The following is an 18752-nucleotide window of genomic DNA, read 5'->3' as shown; positions in this document are numbered from 1 at the left end:
GCAGAATTAGCCATTCATAGACTCAGGTCTTCAAATAAGCCAAGAAACCCACTTGTACATACACAAACACGTACACAAAGTTATTTGTGTTTTGACTTTTATAAAATGAATCATACAGCTACTCTGGGAAATTCTAGATACACATTACTGGTTCTAACTGGAAATCACTCCAAGGCTGACTCAAAGTGTGTGAAGAAGATGCAGAACACTCACAGCCTGAATTTTTACCTCAGATGTGGTGGCCTCGCATTTGCTCTGCTCACAAGGGCTGGCCTCCGTTGTGAGGTAAAACTTCATGCCCTCATTTTGAGGGAGAAATGTAGTAATTGCCTCTACCTTCCTGATTTTTTAAAAAATCACCAGAGCGTGTTGAGTTACTCATAGACCAAATTACAGGTCTCTAGGACATGTGGAAGTAGTCTAATGATGTTGGCATCCCATAAGAGAGTGGCATTTTAATTTCACACATTATCCCACACTGGGCATTGCAAAATGGCCACTCACCACTATTACCAATATGAAGTCCAGATCAGGGGGCAGTATTTGGGGCTCTGGGGCTCCAGTAGCTGCCTGAGGGTGGCCAGATTCATCTTTGTGATTAATCCACATCTGAGCAGAACGTTGAAGCTTCAACAGGTGGACAAAGTGCTTCTTTGTGGGAAGGGGGGGGGGCGTAAATAAGAGTATCCACCATCTGCACTCAGTGTGGAAATTAAATATAAACTCCTCTTGCCTTCAGTCCCCTCAGAAGTTCCCCACACCAAAAAAATTATCCTGCCACATTATTCTTTTTAAATGTCTTTTTATTGCAACAGACCAATATGGCTATACATCTGGAGTTTGTCACTAACCAACTGAAAATGTTGCCTCTGAACATTTTCTCACTCTACCAGGGAGTGCACAGTTGACAGTGGCAACTTTTCTTACAAAACCACACCACTTTGCGATCTCTTTTCTTGCCTTGTGTACCCAGAGTTATTGGATGGAAGTCAGGCCCTTTGCCGAGTCACAGAAACGTACGATAGCTACATGCACGAGGTCAGGAAAACACACCAATCCTCCGACAAACATTGGAAGTTGCCCAATCACAGGCGGCTCGCGGGTTTGTGGTTTCGGATAAGTTTTGTCACAGAGTTTACCTGCCCTGCTCTCCCGCCCTCAGCGTCTCAGCCATCTTCACAACAAGGGTAGGCAAATAAAACCCCACAACATCCTCCCAAGAAATATGCCAAGAATTTATTTTCCTGGATTATTAAAAAAACACACACCCTGGCTCTCTGGATTAAGAAAACCTATCTTAACTATATCTGCACTGACATACAAAGGGGATTTTGCCCAGCCAGGCATTGCAGAGACACAAACTTCTTCCTCCAAAACCTGCCCTTTCCCTCAATGCCGCCCCCACCCCCGCCTGTCTCATATCTGTGAAGGGTTCCTTGTGGGTACATTCTACATGTTTTTGACATGTACAATAATTGAGCATTTGTGGTGGATTTATCCTGTTTTCATTGGTGCCGTGGGGCTTCCCTAGTGGTACATCCCATTATTGCTGTCTGGAAGGGGTACAGCGCAACAAAAGCAGAGCAAAAATAAACCAGAATATTGGCGGTATAATAAAGCAATGGGATTTCAGGAGGCAGTTGCAGGATATGTGTTGTTTGGCAACGAAGCAGCAGGCACAAACAGCGTTGAAAAGCAAGACCGTGTGGGACTGACCCCAATACTAAAAGGATCAAAAATAATCATGAACACACAATAAAAAGGGTGTCTGGAGGTATCCCAAGTTACAAAGTGCCTCTAGACTCTGTTACTTTTTCTTCAGCAGGATAACAGCACTGTTATTACTAACCAGTAACAAAATGTCATTGAATGAAGTGTTTCTCCCACACCCAAGAATCCTAAGAACTGTTGTTTACCCCGAACAGCTACAATTCCCAATATTCTTTGCAGGGTGAGGGAATGTGATCTAAATGTGCTTTTAATTGTATGGCGTTTATGGAGCCTGTGCCAGCCATACCTTCCTCCACGGTACTCCAATCTGCTCCCCTTCCCCTCCAGTTCTTCATTTCCCTCCCCATCCACATTGCCATGAGTCCCAAAGTCCTGCAAGGCTCAGGAGTGGAGTGGCAGACCTTAAGATGACGGAGGATGGGAAACAGGAGGATGAGGCCAGGGTGGAATCTAGACACACATAAAAAACGTTCTGAAAATGATTTTTTTAAAGTGTTTTTAAAAATACATTGAATTTTCCATAAGGCTCACCATCGACATCTAGTTTCACAATTGTATATTGCATGTAAAACACACTCCAAACATTTTATTTTCAGCTGTATAGCTGAATCGCAGGAAAAGGGACTGGAGGAGGCATGTACTTCCCCCTTTCCTGGATAAAGCTTGTCCTTGCTGAGGAACCAGGACTCCCATCTCCCCTCTTCCCTCATGAGGACATGAGCCAGCTACTGAATCCACGGAGGATGCCAGCCAACCACTAGGGCTGGAGGAACCAGAGTCAGAAACCCTGGAGAGATGCTGCCAATCAGTGTGGGCAATACTGAGCAGGACATACTAATGGTCTGACTCAGCTACCTGTGTCCCTAACATAGTGAGCAAGCTTTCTTGAGTTCCTACGAAAGGCATTCTTATCATGCTGTTATTACTTCTGGTTTTATTATTATTATGAACCAACAAGGTACCTGAAAGCTTAATAGCAATAACGACTTGTTGCATAAAACAGTGAGGTGGTCAGACCAATGTCCCCACTGTGGAAGGACGTGTGGATCCAGAATTGGCCTCCACAGTCACTTACAGACTCATTGTTAAAATCGTGATTATGGAAGACAATCTTATTCGGCTACGAGTGATCGCCGAAGAAGAAGAAGAAGCATACACATTGAAAGCACATTTATAGCATATTTTCCCCCTCCCCCAATACTGGGAAATGTAGTTTGTTAAGAGTGCTGGGAATTGTAGCTCTGGGTGTAAACTACTGTTCCCAGAATTCTTTTCAGTGTGTGCACTTTAAATGCATGGTGAGTACGCTGTCCTAGATGCTCTTGAAGAATAATCGTATGTGTCATGAAACGTGTGTCCATACTCCCTAAATCAAGGATGGGTCTTCCAGGTATTGGGCTACCTTCCACCAGAGCTGTCAACTTTTCGCTTTTCTTGCGAGGAATCCTATTCAAAATAAGGAAATTTCCCTTTAAAAAAGGGAAACATTGACAGCTATGCCTTCAACCCCAGCCAGCAGGACCAGTGATTATGACAGCCATAGTCCAGCAGCATCTGTAGAGCCACGGGGTCACCGCCCTTACCCTAGGTGGCAAAATAAGTTCTCATGGGATGGATGTGTGCTTATTATTTTGTGCTCATCACCCGGTACACATTGGGCCTGTGGGCGGGCCTGAACTAGGCTCCCTAACACCAGCCTCTTGTCCAGGTACAAAGGCTCCCTTTAAAGCAAACAGGGACCTGGTTGCAAAAGCCTCTTCGGGGCCATGGGGTTGATCTTTTGTTTGCACAGGAGGGAAACTTTGCCCTGACACTGGAAACCCTGGAGTACTAAGGGCAGGGGTTCTGTGGGTCTTCTCCATCCAAAACTGCACCAGGGGAGAGGACTGAGCCTGCAATGGCATCGTGATTCAGGTTGTGTTTCCTCAGCTGAGGTCTACCTCTTCACCACTCTTGGATATTGATTTGATCCAGGGGAAGGGAGCCTCTGGCTCAGAGGCTGGAAATGGGCTTCCAATTCTCTTTATCAGGCACGTAGGAGTCTCTGCAGCCCATGCCAGTCACTGGTCTACCTTGGGTGTTTTGTTTAGCTGGAATCTGTTCTTGAACTATGATAATATCTCCTCCTTGCCCAGATGAGAGAAGTGAGTGGTTGTGCATGGGCAGGAACACCTGGTTTATTCATAGTTGGAATGTTGGCTATTCCACAAAGGTAAAAGCCACATATCTCTCTTGCTCTGCCCACTTTTGTTTTTGGCTCCATCAACTTTTTCTCTGGCCTCTCTCTACTATGGGCATGTGGCGCCTGGAAAGCTGCTCACGAGAGAAAGCGGCCCTTGCGCCCCTCCCAGGTCAGCTTGTGAAAAAGTTAAGCAATCACAGTAAACCAGATTAAAAGAAATACATTAAAATGAGAATATTAAAAGCAGTCAGCTGTTTTTTTAAAAAATAGTAATCAGGGCAAAAGCAATGTACAGACTATTTTAAAGCCGGGTGTGTGTGTTGAAAGACGGCACATCCATTGCATTGAATATTTATACTGTTTTTAATGGGATTTTTATTGCTTCTTTTATGTCTTCTATTGTGTTTTGCAATAAAAGAAGCAATAAGAATACAATTGAAAATAATTCAACATCAAACACAGTGAACGGCAATCAACAGAAGACACAGAAAAACCCACCAAGAGACCCTAAGCATTTTTCAAATGGTCTGTGCGGGTAAAAAAAAGAGGAAGGAACCGCTGCTCTAATATTAATATAGGTTATAGGTCCCCAATGGACCAGGAAGTTGCATCTCTGGGTGGCCTTCAAATGGCAAACTTCTGTTTGCTTTTTAATTATGCACCGAAGACTGGTCTCTTTTGGTTGTCGGCTTTATGAGCCATGAGAACACACAATTTAGTCAAGTCACAAGAACTGTCATTACAGTCCACCCCCCACCCCACCCCTCCACCCCATGACTGGGGGGGGCGGGGGAGAGGAAGAAAGAAAGAAACAGCTTTTAGGCTGAACAGCACCAGGTAAGCTATACTGTGACATCTCTGACTCAATCCAGTTCATAACCAGTCTGCACTCATCAGCTGTGGAAAATCACCTCCTACCCCAACACAGAAGGGAAAAAGACAAAAGAAACAGGTGATCAAGTAAGGTGGGGAACCTCAGGCCCAGAAGTCAAATGTGGCCTCCAGACCTCTCTGTCTGGCCCTCAAGAAGTCTCTCCCCCCACCTCACCCCCCCACCAGCACAGTATTGCACCCAAAATCTTTTTTGCCTGTCTGGAATGCGTCCTTGGACTGTGATAACGCCTCTCACTTGCCTGAATGAAGGATAGAGAGAGGGGTGGGAGTGTGTGTAGGAAACAGTCAACTACTATACAAAGGTAATATTTACATTTGCTGCTTAGACCACTTTTACCTTTAGCCCCACCCACCACTGGCCACTGCAAGGTTGATCAGTAGGGAATGAAGACCTAAGAGTGGAAAAAATTCCCCAGGGCTGAATTACTGGGATGGGTGGGGAAGGATCTGTTCCAAAACACAGGTCCTCCCCTACCAAACTACCCAAAATTATGTCCCAGGTGCATGATAATTCCTCAACAGTGTCTATCTTTGGTTGTTACATGTTTCAAAAGGGGAGGGGGATAAAGACAACAAGGTCTATAGAGACTGAGCTGGATTTCCACTCCCTTCCCTTCCTGTCCTTTTCCCCTTGTGTGTATCATCATTATCATCATCATTAGCCTGTGGGGAGGGACTGTCTAGATTTAATTCCTGCATTGAACTAGATGACCCATGAGGTTCCTTCTAACGCTATAATTTTATGATTCTATGAATTGATTATATGTAAGCTGCCCTGGGCGCCTTTTTGCCTGAAGAGTGGGGTACAAGGGCACGAAACAGATAAATAAATAATAATCCCTGTAGCACATGCTACAATGCAAGCCTATGGAAGCCTGTACAAGCAGAACTTTCCAAACTTTTCATGCTGGTGACAGGCATAATTTCACGATACAGTAATTCAGTTTTACTAGCAAACCAGAGGTTCAACTAACCCCTTATAAGAGATATGGACACATATGGCACAACACACTTACACACGGCAGCTGACACACTAAAGCAGGGGTCAGCAATTTTTTTCAGCAGGGAGCCGGTCCACTGTCCCTCAGACCTTGTGGCAGGCCGAACTATATTTTTTTTTGGGGGGGGGGGATGAACGAATTCCTATGCCCCACATATAACCCAGAGGTGCATTTTAAATAAAAGCACACATTCTACTCATGTAAAAACACCAGGCAGGCCCCACAAATAACCCAGAGATGCATTTTAAATAAAAGGACACATTGTACTCATGTAAAAATACACTGATTCCTGGACCGTCCACGGGCCAGATTTAGAAGGCAGTTGGGCCTGATCCGACCCCCGGGCCTTAGTTTACCTACCCATGCACTAAAGTGTTGCGACACACAGTTTGGAAAGCTCTGCTGTACTGGGAAATGGAGCTGTAATTTAGAGATGAACTAAATACCATTTGTATTATAAAACTGCAATCACAAACAACATGATTTGTGCTTTCTTACTCCTTTCATCCTGATTCTCAATATATAATTTACTCAAGAAGGAAGGAAGGATTGGAATATTATTTTGGAAAGGACAAGCAGGCCACTAATCTACTACTTCCCAAAGCAATTTAGAAAATATCATCTCAACAATATATTCTATTCTTTCCCTTCTTTTCTACAAACTACTCTCTGGTCTTCAGCAGATCAAGATCACTAAAAATAATGGGTGGCATTGGGGAATTAGACTGCATTTAGGACAAGCAAATTCTAAATGACTAAGGAAAATACAAGATATAGCAACTCGGATCCAAGGACAGGGATAGCTGCTCTAGTTTGTGTAAAGCAAAGACCGGTTACAGTACAGATGTCAAAATCAGAAGGAAAATGCCATGAAACTGAATGGGACTTACTCGCAGGTTAAACGCATGCAAAGGTTTGTAGCTCTGCAGTGCGCAATCCTATGCAGCTCTCCTCAAAAGTAAGTCCCATTTAGTTCAGTGCGACTCAGTCCCAGGTAAGAAGAAGAGGAGTTTGGATTTGATATCCCGCTTTATCACTACCCTAAGGAGTTTCAAAGCGGCTAACATTCCCCTTTCTCTTCCTTCCCCACAACAATCACTCTGTGAATGGGGCTGAGAGACTTCAGAGAAGTGTGACTGGCCCAAGGTCACCCAGCAGCTGCATGTGGAGGAGCGGGGACGCAAACCCGGTTCACCAGATTACGAGTCCACCGCTCTTACCCACTACACCACACTGGCGTGTATAGCAGGGTGGCAGAATCTTTTTTTAGCCTGAGGGCCACATTCCCTACTGAGCAACTTCCCGAGGGCCTTATGCATATGATGGGCATGGCAAAAGCGCGCAGAACAACAAATGTACATTTTACCTTTGTGCTAGGAGATTTGTTTCTACACACGCAGGTGCCGTAAATAACAATGGTAGCAACAGAACCCCCATTATCCTGGAATGGGAATTGTAAAACAAAACAGAACACCTGTTTTCATATTTTTCTTCTCATCAGCCATGAGCTCCATACCTTGTTCAGTGGAGTTCAAATGAGGGGCATCCTGGATTATGGGTTATTATACACCTGAGCGTTTTTACCTCTGTGTCACAGATTGAAGATAACCCCTGTTTGGCTGTGGGCGAGTCAAGTTGTTTACAATGTACTGTATGTTTAGTATTTTCAGACCTCCCTAGCAGGGAATGAAGATACGCCCAAGCGTACAAGGAAAGGCTGGTGTTAACTATTAAGGAAAACCATGGATCTAGATGAGCAGTTTGGCAATTAACAGCCAGCTGAGGAAAATTAGGGAATCTCCTTCCTTATAGGTTTTTAAGGGAAAGTTTAGTGTAGCTTTGATTGAGTGTTTTGGGTACTGCCTTGGTTATCCATTATCCAACTCCCTTGAACTCTCAATTGAGGCCAAATCAGATATTTTTCATTTCTCCTCTCTCTTAGAAATATGAATATGCATTAAAAATAGGACTGCCTAATATGAAAAGATTGCAAGGCGATTTACAACAACGTTCATTAAAAATACAGTAACAGCATTAAAATAAACCCGACAGCAGTTAGCACAAAATTTATCTAAAAGGTTTTGACAAACTGCTGGGACTAGTCCTTCAAGCAATGTGTTCAGCACAGGTCAGGCGTTACACTTTTATTGCACAGCTGTGCTCGTTGTGTGACGTCTGCAACATCGCGAGTGCAAATAGACAGTGCCAGAGGTAACCTCACAGAAGGGATTTTGCTATCACACACAATACCCTTTCTAATGCAATGCTTTTCAAGGGAATAAAATCCCCCACTTCAAATTAGAATAAACTTACATATGCTAGGAACTGTTCAGGGATGGATCCAATTGCCTAGAAGGGTGAGCAGGCTCTGCCTTGCTGGAGAAGGCTGCATCTCAGTAGTAAAAGCATCTGCTTTGCAGGCAGAAAGTTACATGATCCCTAACATCTTCAGAGGGACGTGGGTGGCACTGTGGGTTAAACCACAGAGCCTAGCACTTGCTGATCAGAAGGTTGGCGGTTCGAATCCCCGTGACGGGGTGAGCTCCCGTTGCTCGGTCCCTGCTCCTGCCAACCTAGCAGTTCGAAAGCACATCAAAGTGCAAGTAGATAAATAGGTACCGCTCCGGCGGGAAGGTGAACGTCGTTTCCATGCACTGCTCTGGTTTACCAGAAGCGGCTTAGTCATGCTGGCCACATGACCCGGAAGCTGTATGCCGGCTCCCTCGGCCAGTATAGCGAGATGAGCGTCGCAACCCCAGAGTCGGCCACGACTGGACCTAATGGTCAGGGGTCCCTTTACCTTTACCTTTAACATCTTCAGAAGGGGTTGGGAGAGCTTTCCTGCCAGATGTCCTGGACAGCTGCTGCCAGTCAGTGTAGACAATACTGAGCTAGACAGTGCAAAGATCTAACTCAATATAAGGCAACTTCCGATGTTAATTAAGTCATCCAGCAGAGGTTGGTCACCTATGAGCTAGGTATTCACCATTAATTATTATTATTATTATTATTATTATTATTATTATTATTATTATTATTATTAAATTAATTTATTAATCACCTAAACCACCGTCTCCAGGTGATTTACACATAAATAATTTAAAATTGTTTAAAAGCCAACAACAAAAAATACATATAAAACAAGAATAAAACTGTTACAAATGAACACTAATGGTAAAGACCCATTTGTCCATTTACCCACTGGAACAAGTAAGTCTTCAGCTTTTTCTGGAAAGTGCAGATTGTGGGTGCCTTTTGTATCTCAACAGGAAAAAGCTATTCCACAGGGCAGAGGAAGCCACACTAAAAGACCTGCTGCTCCGCATTACCATCGAGGGAACTTCTGTAAATGTTGGACCTTGCATAAAAGACGGTCCCCGAAGTTTGCAGTGATCTGCTAGGTGTATAAGGAATAAGGCAATCTCTCAAGTAGCCGTGGCACTGAAATCTTGAACTTGGTTCGATAGCAAATCGGCAGCCAGCTTGCAGATCCTGAAAGCAAGCTGTTATATGCTGGCAATAGCTTGTCTCCAGCAAGCAACCTTGCCACTGCATTCTGCACCAACTGCAGCCTCCAGATCAGTCCAAAGGGTAGCCCCATGCAGGGTGCATTGCAGTATTCTAACCGTGAGGTTACCAATGCACAGACAACTGTGGGCCAGATATCCCAAGCCAGGAATGGCCATAGCTGTCTCACCAACAAAAACTCCCTAGCCACCAAGGACAGCTGCACCTCCAGTGACAGAACTGGATCTCAGAGCACCCCCAAACTGCTACTCCTTCAAGGGGACAGTGATCCCATCCAGAGTAGGACCTGAGATCTACTCACCCACAGACCCTCCGTCTTGCCAGTATTCAGACTCCGTTTGCGAACATGGGAAAGACAGAAAAGGCAGCCCTTCACATGACAAGCTATAGCTGCTGAAATCCCTCTTCTAAACCGGGAACAGTACCACCTTTTACACCATCATTAAGGTGGTCTACAGCCATACTACCCTGAACACACCTGATCTCATCTGATCTCGGAAGCTAAGCAGGGTCAAGCCTGGTTAGTACTTGGATGGGAGACCAATATTGAGGGGTAGGATCCCTGCAACTTTCCACCTTAGTCACAAAGTGGTTTTCAAAACACTTCATTCAGATTAATAAACGTTGGCACTTTCTAACACTCACAACCCAACCAGAGGCAGTTTTAGGGAAGCGTGACTGGTTGGCTGCAGTGTAGAACAGTGGGAGGGGGGTGCACCAAATTTTAGCATCACATGACCCCACCCTGCTTTTCCTACCATCAAGAGGGAGCTTATCTCCTCACTTTTGGGGGTGTTAGTCTTGCAAGAGCCCAGAAGTGATATACAGTGGTGCCCCGCAAGACGAAATTAATTCGTTCTGCAAGTTTTGTCGTCTAGCGAATTTTTCGTCTTGCGAATCACGAAATCCTATAGGAATGCATTGAAAATCAATTAATGCGTTCCTATGGTCAAAAAAAGTCCAAACAAAGCCAAATTTGGTACAACAACAGTTTATTAACTGCTCTTTAAAGTCACACATACTGTAAAGAGCAGTTCAAAAATTGAAGGGAAAATAAATTAACTTTATAAACAAAACATGTATTTGTTTTTAGACAAAGGAAACAAAGTCGCGAGACGTTTTCGTCTTGCGAAACAAGCCCATAGGGAAATTCGTCTTGGGAGGCAAATCGAAAACGGAAAAACCTTTTGTCTAGCGAGTTTTTTGTCTTGCGAGGCATTCGTCTTGCGAGGTACCACTGTAAGTCAAAATAAATAAATAAATAAATAAATTGTCCAGTAGCACCTTAGAGACCAATTAAGTTTGTTCTGAGTATAAGCTTATACCCAGAACAAACTTAGTTGGTCTCTAAGGTGCTACTGGACAATTTTTAAATTTATTTCGACTGCGTCAGACCAACATGGCTACCTACCTGAATCTAATAATATAAGGACTGGCTGGCTGGACCATACAATCTAGTCCAGCCTTTCTTTGCAGCAGGAACTAGCCAGATGTCCCAAGGGCAGAGATAGGGAACCTGTAGCCGCCAGATGTTGCTGAGCTCCCATCATCCATGACCACTGGCTATGCTGTCTGGGGCTGATGGGATTTGAAGTCCAATGGCATCTAGCAGGCTTACAGGAAATTTTTGTAGCAGTTCCCCTATTAGCGTCCTTTGATTTCACAGTTCCATTTTCACCTCCACTCCCCGCACAAGCACGAGAGTCTATTAATCTCAGGGTCATGAGCAAAAGATCCCTGCATTGCAGAGGGCTGGACTAGATGACCCGCGTGGTCCCTTCCAGCTCTACCGTTCTAGGATTCTAAGGAGGGGGTGCCCCTTTCAACCAGCCACAAATGTGAATCCAGCACCACCATATGACAGGAAAGGCCCTAGCTCAAGGGTACAACATCTCCCTTGCATGCAGAACTCCCCACGTTCAATCTGCATCATATCTCCAGGTAGGGCTGGAAGAGACCCCGGCCTGAAAACATGGAAAGCAGCTGTCAGTCAGTGTAGACAACACTGGTCTAGAGGAACCATTGGTCTGACTTAGTATAAGGCTGATTCCTGAGTTCCAGGTAAGGTAAAGGTAAAGGGATCCCTGACCATTAGGTCCAGTCGTGACTGACTCTGGGGTTGCAGCGCTCACCCCACTTTATTGGCCGAGGGAGCCGGAGTACAGCTTCTGGGTCATGTGGCCAGCATGACTAAGCCGCTTCTGGTGAACCAGAGCAGCGCACGGAAACGCCGTTTACCTTCCCGCCAGAGTGGTACCTATTTATCTACTTGTAATTTGACGTGCTTTCGAACTGCTAGGTGGGCAGGAGCAGGGACTGAGCAATGGGAGCTCACCCCATCGCGGGGATTCAAACCACCGACCTTCTGATCGGCAAGCCCTAGGCTCTGTGGTTTAACCCACAGCGCCACCCGCGTCCCTGTTCCAGGTAAGACTGGGTGCCAACTGGAATGACCTGCCTTGGAGCGAATTGACTAGAGCTGGCCAGGCCAAGGCAATATTTGAGGAGCCTTCCTGCAAGAGCACAACTACCATGCTTCTGCTTATTTATTTAAGAGTGTGCTTTGAAAGACGTGGCAGCGGCGGGAAATCTCTGTGTAGGCTTTCCCTCTTCACTTCTTAACCAACCAACATCTCCCCCCACCGCTACACAGAGACACATGTGGGTACATACACAAAACCAGGATTTGATTTACAACTTCGCCAATGAATAACCCTCCTCCTCTCTCTCTCTCTTTTTTTAATCGCAAGCTCTTGTGTATCTTTCTGTTGATGATTTATAGAAATAAATTAATAACAGCCCGTCCCCACGTGCTGGAAGTTTATGTTCTCCAGTATCTTCCACGCCATCAGATTTGGGTCAGATTTATTTAAACGTAAGAACTGCTTCATTGTACGGATCAGGGGAAAGTGTCCATCATTCTTGGCTCTTGACAAGCTGGGCAACCTCCCTTTGAAAGACATGAGTTTCAGAACCCTTGGCAAGATATGAACTTCCCCTACTATCAGTACCAAGCAGCTGTGACCCAGAGGTAGACTGCTCCAGACTTGGGAGGTTCCATTTTGCCATACATCCGAACATTTGATAATACACCAAAACACACGCACCAAAACCATCATTTTGGTGGACTGAATATTTGCAACAATATCTGCCAAAATAAAATAACATGAAAACTTGGGAATTTGGATGAAAGCCCTCCATAAAAACGGGTTTGGTCCTCTCTGCATGTTTTCTATGCTGTGCAAAGGCACTCCAAACTGGTTCCTGCCTCGTGGAACAGAGTTAAAATGCAGTCACTGAAGAAATGATTCTGCTTGCTGCTGGGGGGGTCTTTCCCGTGGAATTCTCCTCGGCTGCAATCCCCACTGAATTTACTTCTGAGTAAGTTCGCCCTGGGAATCCTATGCCCACACTTCCCTGGGAGCCCAACTCATTGAACTCAACGGGCTTCGCTTCTAAGTAAATACGCATTCATTGAATCAGACTGTTACGAACCGGTCCGAGCGTGGATCGAGTGAGGCCTGGCCCTCTTGCGAATGGAGATCATTCGGATCAATGGGAAACTGACCAGATTAGGATCCACAAAACGCCTTGCCAAATCCCTTTAGCCTGCAAGAGATGCCAAGGGTCTCTCTCTCCCAGAAGGGCGCGGCCTGATCTTGTGCCTGTTTACTCGTGAGTCAGCCCCGGACTTCGCTTCCTCTTCCTTTCTAATCGAGGAGCCGTGGATAAGATTGCAGCCTCTACAACGTTTAGGCCGCAATCCTAGATTGGGGGGTGTGGGGGGTGGTGTTTCTTTCTGAGGACAGACGTGTTGAAAGAGCACCGTACTGCGAATTTCCAAATGCTCGGGCAGCACGTATACAAATGTTCCGGTTTTATGATATGGCGTGTAAATGGACCAGCGGTGGGGCTTCTGGTCCCTGCTCTCTCGGAGCTGTTAAAATGAGGCAGAGTGGTTTCAAGCCTTTTTTAATTCCAGAGTTTGTCCAAGACAATTGGATTGACATACTGGCCTGAAAATCTCAGGGGGTTAGGAGGTTTTTTGGGGGGAGGGAGGAGGAAGGAGGTTGTCCGTTCCCCAAACCCACCCCTCGTGACATTTATTACCCGTACGTAAATTGCACTGAAAATCAAGGGAAGTTTGCTACGTCCAAATGGGACCGGAGTGTTTCTTTGGGGCGATATGCCTGCCAGTTTAAACCAAGCAGTTGGGTATTTACCGGAAAGTAAACCTCCTTGAACTCACTGGGGTTGACTTGTGGACAAAGGCGCGCGCAGGATCTGCCTCTTATATATAGGCTGTTAAAAAAACGCTTACTCAGAAGTAAGCGCCTTTGGAAATAAACGAAGGAAACTTGGTTAAGATCCGGCCACAAAAGAAGAAACGTGGTCTCCGGGATGAACTTCCCCAGACAGCCCATGGGATCCAAAAGTGTGGCCTTGTTCTGGTAGGTTTACTCTGAAGTAAGCCACAGTTTCTCTTGGATGGGAGTAGGGAGTTGCTTCCAAAGTAAACGGGCAATAGTAGATTGCAGCCCACACAGCCCCCGTTCCTGACCACCTTTGTTCGGAAAAGCCCCGTTCACTAAATCCTATGCTGCCCAGTTAAAATTGGAGTAAGCGCGACTGAACTCCCTGGAACTTGCTGCCGAGTAAATTATACGTTGGATCGGGTGGCAAAAAGTACCTTAATAATTCAGGCTGCGATCCTCAAAACATTAAGCATATCCCAATGAACACACTTCAACGAAATTGAATTATACAAACAAATCGTTCAATAAACTAGTGAATTTCCTGGATTCTGTTTAAAAAACAAAGCACCTCATATTTTTTCCAATTAAATAGCTTTTTTAAAAAAGCAGGATGGGAATAATGGGAAATATATTTATGCTTGGCTCTCCTAACCTAACCTAATTCTAGTCAATTACATTCCATCAGAATAAATCAAGAAAAAAGTATTATTATTATTTTTTTTAAAGTTACCTTTAGACTGAAAGCCATTTTTGAGCTGTTGGCTTCTAGGCCGCCGAGGAGAGTCGAGCTAAACCGGGAAGAAATCCCCAGCTTCTCTTTAAATTGAGGCGTGGGGTTAATAAATAGCAGAGTTTATTTAGTTGATATTTTGCTAAAGGGAAAAAAAAATCGTAAACTACGCGGGATAATTAGTAACCAACTTGTCAAAGCCGTTCAGCTGACTTTCAGTTGGGAGATACACACATATTTATAAGATCTTTAGCTAACAAATCGAAGGGAAGAGAAGAGGAACTTGGACTGGAGAAGGGGATGGAAGCAAACGAGGTGCTTATTTGACAAAAGAAAAGTTTTTGCAGAGAGAGGAGGGAGGGAAAGCTTACTAGGAAGTGGAAGGGTTTACTCGGAGTTAATTATTATTAGATTCCCTTTTAATCAAACTCACACTTCTCTCTCTGGGGCCTACCCACAAATATATTTCCACTACTACTACTATTACTAGTTGTTGTTGTTGTTATATAGCCCTTAACAACAAACTCCCACTTCTCTTTATGGACTTTATATCGCTATTATGATGGATGGCTTCTTGACTAGATGATGGCAGATTATTATTATTTATTATGGATTATCATGCTTATGATTTGTCTTTAGAAAAGCAACTGAGGAGTATATATCTACACACACACACACACACACACACACACACACAAATATTATATATTCAACAATATGGGACAACGTTGTATAAGAGCGACTTCGGAAAAGTTGGCCGCTTGTCGATATTCATGTACATATATAGGTGCTGAAAATTCCCCACCGTGTGTGTGTTTCATGAAAACATTGTATATTCATCAATATAAATTAGAGAATGTCAGCGAATTCCACAAAACTTGGCCACTTCTCGACATTGCGTCGATGTTGCCAATTCCAGGCAGGCTTTAATTGGGAATAAACGAAAACTCGATTATATGCACGGGTATAATACGCCGAGGTTAACCAAAGCTAATCGCCAGCGATTTGTGTCTGAATCACAAGGAGTTGCCTGCCTAGTTTCCGACCGTCCCGCAATTCACCTGAGACTGTCAAAAATCCACCAAATTTTTGACCTTCACGAATGACACGTGCGTCATCCATATAACGCGTGCAATGCCTAATTAAGGCACGACATAATACATACGTATCTAGCAGTTGTGATTATCTACTCTATGTATACGGTATTATACAAATTATGTACACACAGGTGCACGCTCACACGAAGAATAGCGCATTTAAACAAGATGATGTGAAATAAAGGAAGAATTCACACGTTATTCCACCCCCCCTGAAATTATCCCCCTCCCTCCCTCAGGCAGTTTAAGTCTCGTCCTTCTTCCCTTTTGGCCTTCACCTTGGGCAAAGAAGCGTCCGAGGGGAGGGGCAGAGGGCAGCTGGAAACTCAACTTCTAGGTAAGTCGATTTCAAAAAGCACAACCACAAGAACAGCTGTAGCAGCGGAGCAGCGACTGGGCTCTTTTGCGTCTTCTCAGAAAAAAACCCTGCAGCGGAATCCTAGGCGAATTTCGCTCATTTCCTTGCATTCTATGGGACTTACTCTCCCCTAAGCGTGGCTAACATTTCGGCTTTTCTATTTTTAAAAAGTTCCAGTCCAAATATTACTTTTCCTCCCGCTTAACCTGTTGAAATGGCGGGTGAAATCATGGTAAGTGGTTTAGAGGGTTTTTTTTTATTTTCGATTTTGAGCAATCTACAAATTCTGTAAAATAATAATAATAATAAAAACATTGTATATACCCCGCTTACCGTGACAATTTGTTTACTAGCTTGCTGGGCGTGAGAGGGAAGGGTTTCACGTGAGGGGGCTCTGGGAAGGCGGGAGTTTTTCATTTCTCTTGGGACTTGCACCCCTAAAACAGGCTCTCTAAGTAAGGAAGACCCCACTCAACACAGTGGACTAACTCCCGGGTAAAACACCCACAAGATCCGGGGAGCCTGCATGGCAATCACTTTTCATGCATTTAAAAGGGGGTGGCAGAATAAGGGGAACACCTCAGTCCTGCATCCAGACCAGCCTTCTCAAACTGCGCGCGGGTGAGGCATATGTATGCTGGCCACGGGGATCACAACAACGTGGTTGGGCAAACCTTTTTTTGTGGTGGGTGGGTTCCCCAATCGATCCATGTTTCAATAGGAGACATGAAATAAACGGGGATGCACTGTGGGGGCGAAGAGGGGGAGTTTAAATGGAAACTTCTAAAACGACTCCACCCCCCCCCATTTTTCTTTAAGCGCTCCGTGCTCTATTTAAAAAAAGAGTTTTTGCGCCAAAGGCTCCCGCCGGCTTCGAACGCTCCCTCCGACCGAACGTTCCGTTTATCCGAACGTTCCATCCTCCCCTTTTGATCTGGACGTTCCATCGGAGCCCGGGTATCCGCCCGTCCGTCCCCGCTGCCTAATTTTTACCTGATCATCCTCTCCACTTCGGCCCTTTGCTCGGCCGCCTCCTCGGTGTTGAGCGCCTGCAGCTCGCGGAGGATCTGCGGGGTGTCGAAGTCATCCCCGTCGTCGGAGCCTTCGTCCCCGGACAGCTTGTCCTTGCCGTGCCCGTTGGTCAGCGTGTGGAAAACCGGCTTGCTGTCCACGTCGGGGCCGCCGCCGCCTCCGCTGGGCGAGAGCTGCAAGTTTTCCAGTTTGACCCCGTAGGCGCCGTTGCTGGCGGCGTTGCTATTCCCGCTGGCGGTGCCGGAGGTGGGCATCAGCTCCTCCAGAGCTTGGATCAGGACCTCTTTGGTCACCCCCGAGGTGAGGAGCGCTTCGAGAAGTTCTTGCTGCAGAGCGCTCAATTTGGACACCATTTTAAACCAGGGGGGAAGGAGAGAGAGAAAAGGGAGGGAAAGGGGGGGAGGGTTAGGGAAGGGGTGAGGAAAGAGACCGTCCCAAAAACTCCCGACCCTCAGAAATCCAGCTTTGCTTCCCTTTCGGATGGTAACCCCCCGAATCTCCAGTCTTGACACCTGTTTCTGCCGAGAGGATCCCTGGAGAATCGCCCTCGAAGGATGCCTCGGCCGGCCTCTACTCCAATTTGATGATCTCCATTAGGCAATATAAGATATGCAAATGAAGTGGGCAGGCGGGGGCATTCTTGCAGCATGCAAATGATGGGCAAGAGGGGTGGTACTGGGCAGGAGGGGAGGGGGAGAGGGAGAGAGGGAGCCGCACCACGATTCTCTCCCCTGCCCGGAGTCTAGAATTGGCTGCGCTCAGAACCAGGGTGTCTAAGAGATCGCCAAATCTTTTTCTTCTTCTTCTTCACTGTACTTTGAACCTGTTTAGGGAGAGAGTGAGAGGGAGGGCGAGGTGAGCTATCATGGGCGACCGAGAGTCTCTCCTTCTTGTGGGGAGGGGGGAGCTAATCTGGAAACCGCTGGGGAGATTAGATCGATTCGCCTCGTCGTGTAAACTCAAAAAATTGAACTAAGCGTGCAGGATCGAAACCTTTCCATAACCCCCCGTTCGCTTAAAAAGAAAATAAATTGGGGGGAAATGGGTCCCGATCCCTTGACCGGCTCTGCCGGGATCACAGTTTCACCGTTGTCTTAAAATAGTGGCTTGGTCAATTTCACGTTCCGTTTTTATAGCTATAACTCCCCAGATTTCTTTCTATCTCCTTCGATTTCTTTTTGGATTCAAGTCTGGTAAGGAAAACCTTGACAGGACAAATATTACCTGTCACTTCGCAAGGTAGAAGAACCTACCAAATTATTATTATTATTTATTTCTCCTTCTTATGCCCCGACTACTCACTACCAGTTCCATTTTCCTGAGGTTCATTAGAGAGAAATTTGTCAAGACTTAAAACAACGGCAGAAGCCGTTTGAGATGTATGTATTTTTATATTCGAGATCTGGGTCCAAATTTGAACTATAGAAAACAATATATTGCATGATTAAACTTCAAATGAAATATGATAATATTTCATTTAAAAATACTTCCACGTTGGAGGATTTCTTGGTTTTTATTTGCAGCCCAGATCCACTTACTTGAGAATAAGTTGAATTGAAATTAGGAATGATTATTTTCACTTGAAAAAATAAGTTGTACTTTGCAAGAATGCATTAGGTAAACTTTCCTTGCATGTGTACATGTGTCAACAAACATTTCTTAATTAAACAACGAAAAAGACCCTGCTTGTGATTTGTAATGAGCAAACTTTCATTTTAACTCAATACATTTCAGTTAAAACAAAACGATTAAACACTTTGCAGGCAGGGTCCGGCTAAAGTTAAGCGCTTCCAGCCCTCTGAAATGATTCGTGTTTACTTAGAAGTAATTCCCACAGAGTTCACTGGGACTTACTTCTAAGTAAACACAAGCAGAGAACGGGGTGGTATGTTGATTGTGGCGTAAGCTCCGCTGTTTGTGTCCAAGGACTCACTTCCTGGTAG

At 45.2% G+C, this 18752-nt stretch overlaps 1 protein-coding gene across 4 annotated transcripts in view; it reads right to left on the bottom strand.

Annotated features, from left to right (window-relative positions):
• HNF1B (HNF1 homeobox B) overlaps positions 1 to 18227 on the bottom strand; it is a 58617-nt gene extending 40390 nt beyond the window's left edge. Inside the window, exon 1 of one of the 4 annotated variants that reach the window (XM_083479931.1) lies at positions 16771 to 18227. In XM_083479931.1, coding sequence (XP_083336057.1) covers positions 16771 to 17162 — 392 coding nt within the window. In that variant the 5' untranslated portion in view covers positions 17163 to 18227. The remainder of the gene's footprint in view (positions 1 to 16770) is intronic. The other 3 variants (XM_083479934.1, XM_083479932.1, XM_083479933.1) reach the window with 3 other exon arrangements.
• Positions 18228 to 18752: the final 525 nt, after the last annotated feature.

The sequence above is a fragment of the Podarcis liolepis genome (assembly GCF_965112155.1).
Source record: "Podarcis liolepis genome assembly, chromosome: 16".
In the NCBI taxonomy this organism is placed as follows: Eukaryota; Metazoa; Chordata; class Lepidosauria; order Squamata; family Lacertidae; genus Podarcis; species Podarcis liolepis.
The sequence above is the reverse complement of the archived record's forward strand: the minus strand, read 5'-3'. Positions and strand labels throughout refer to the sequence as shown.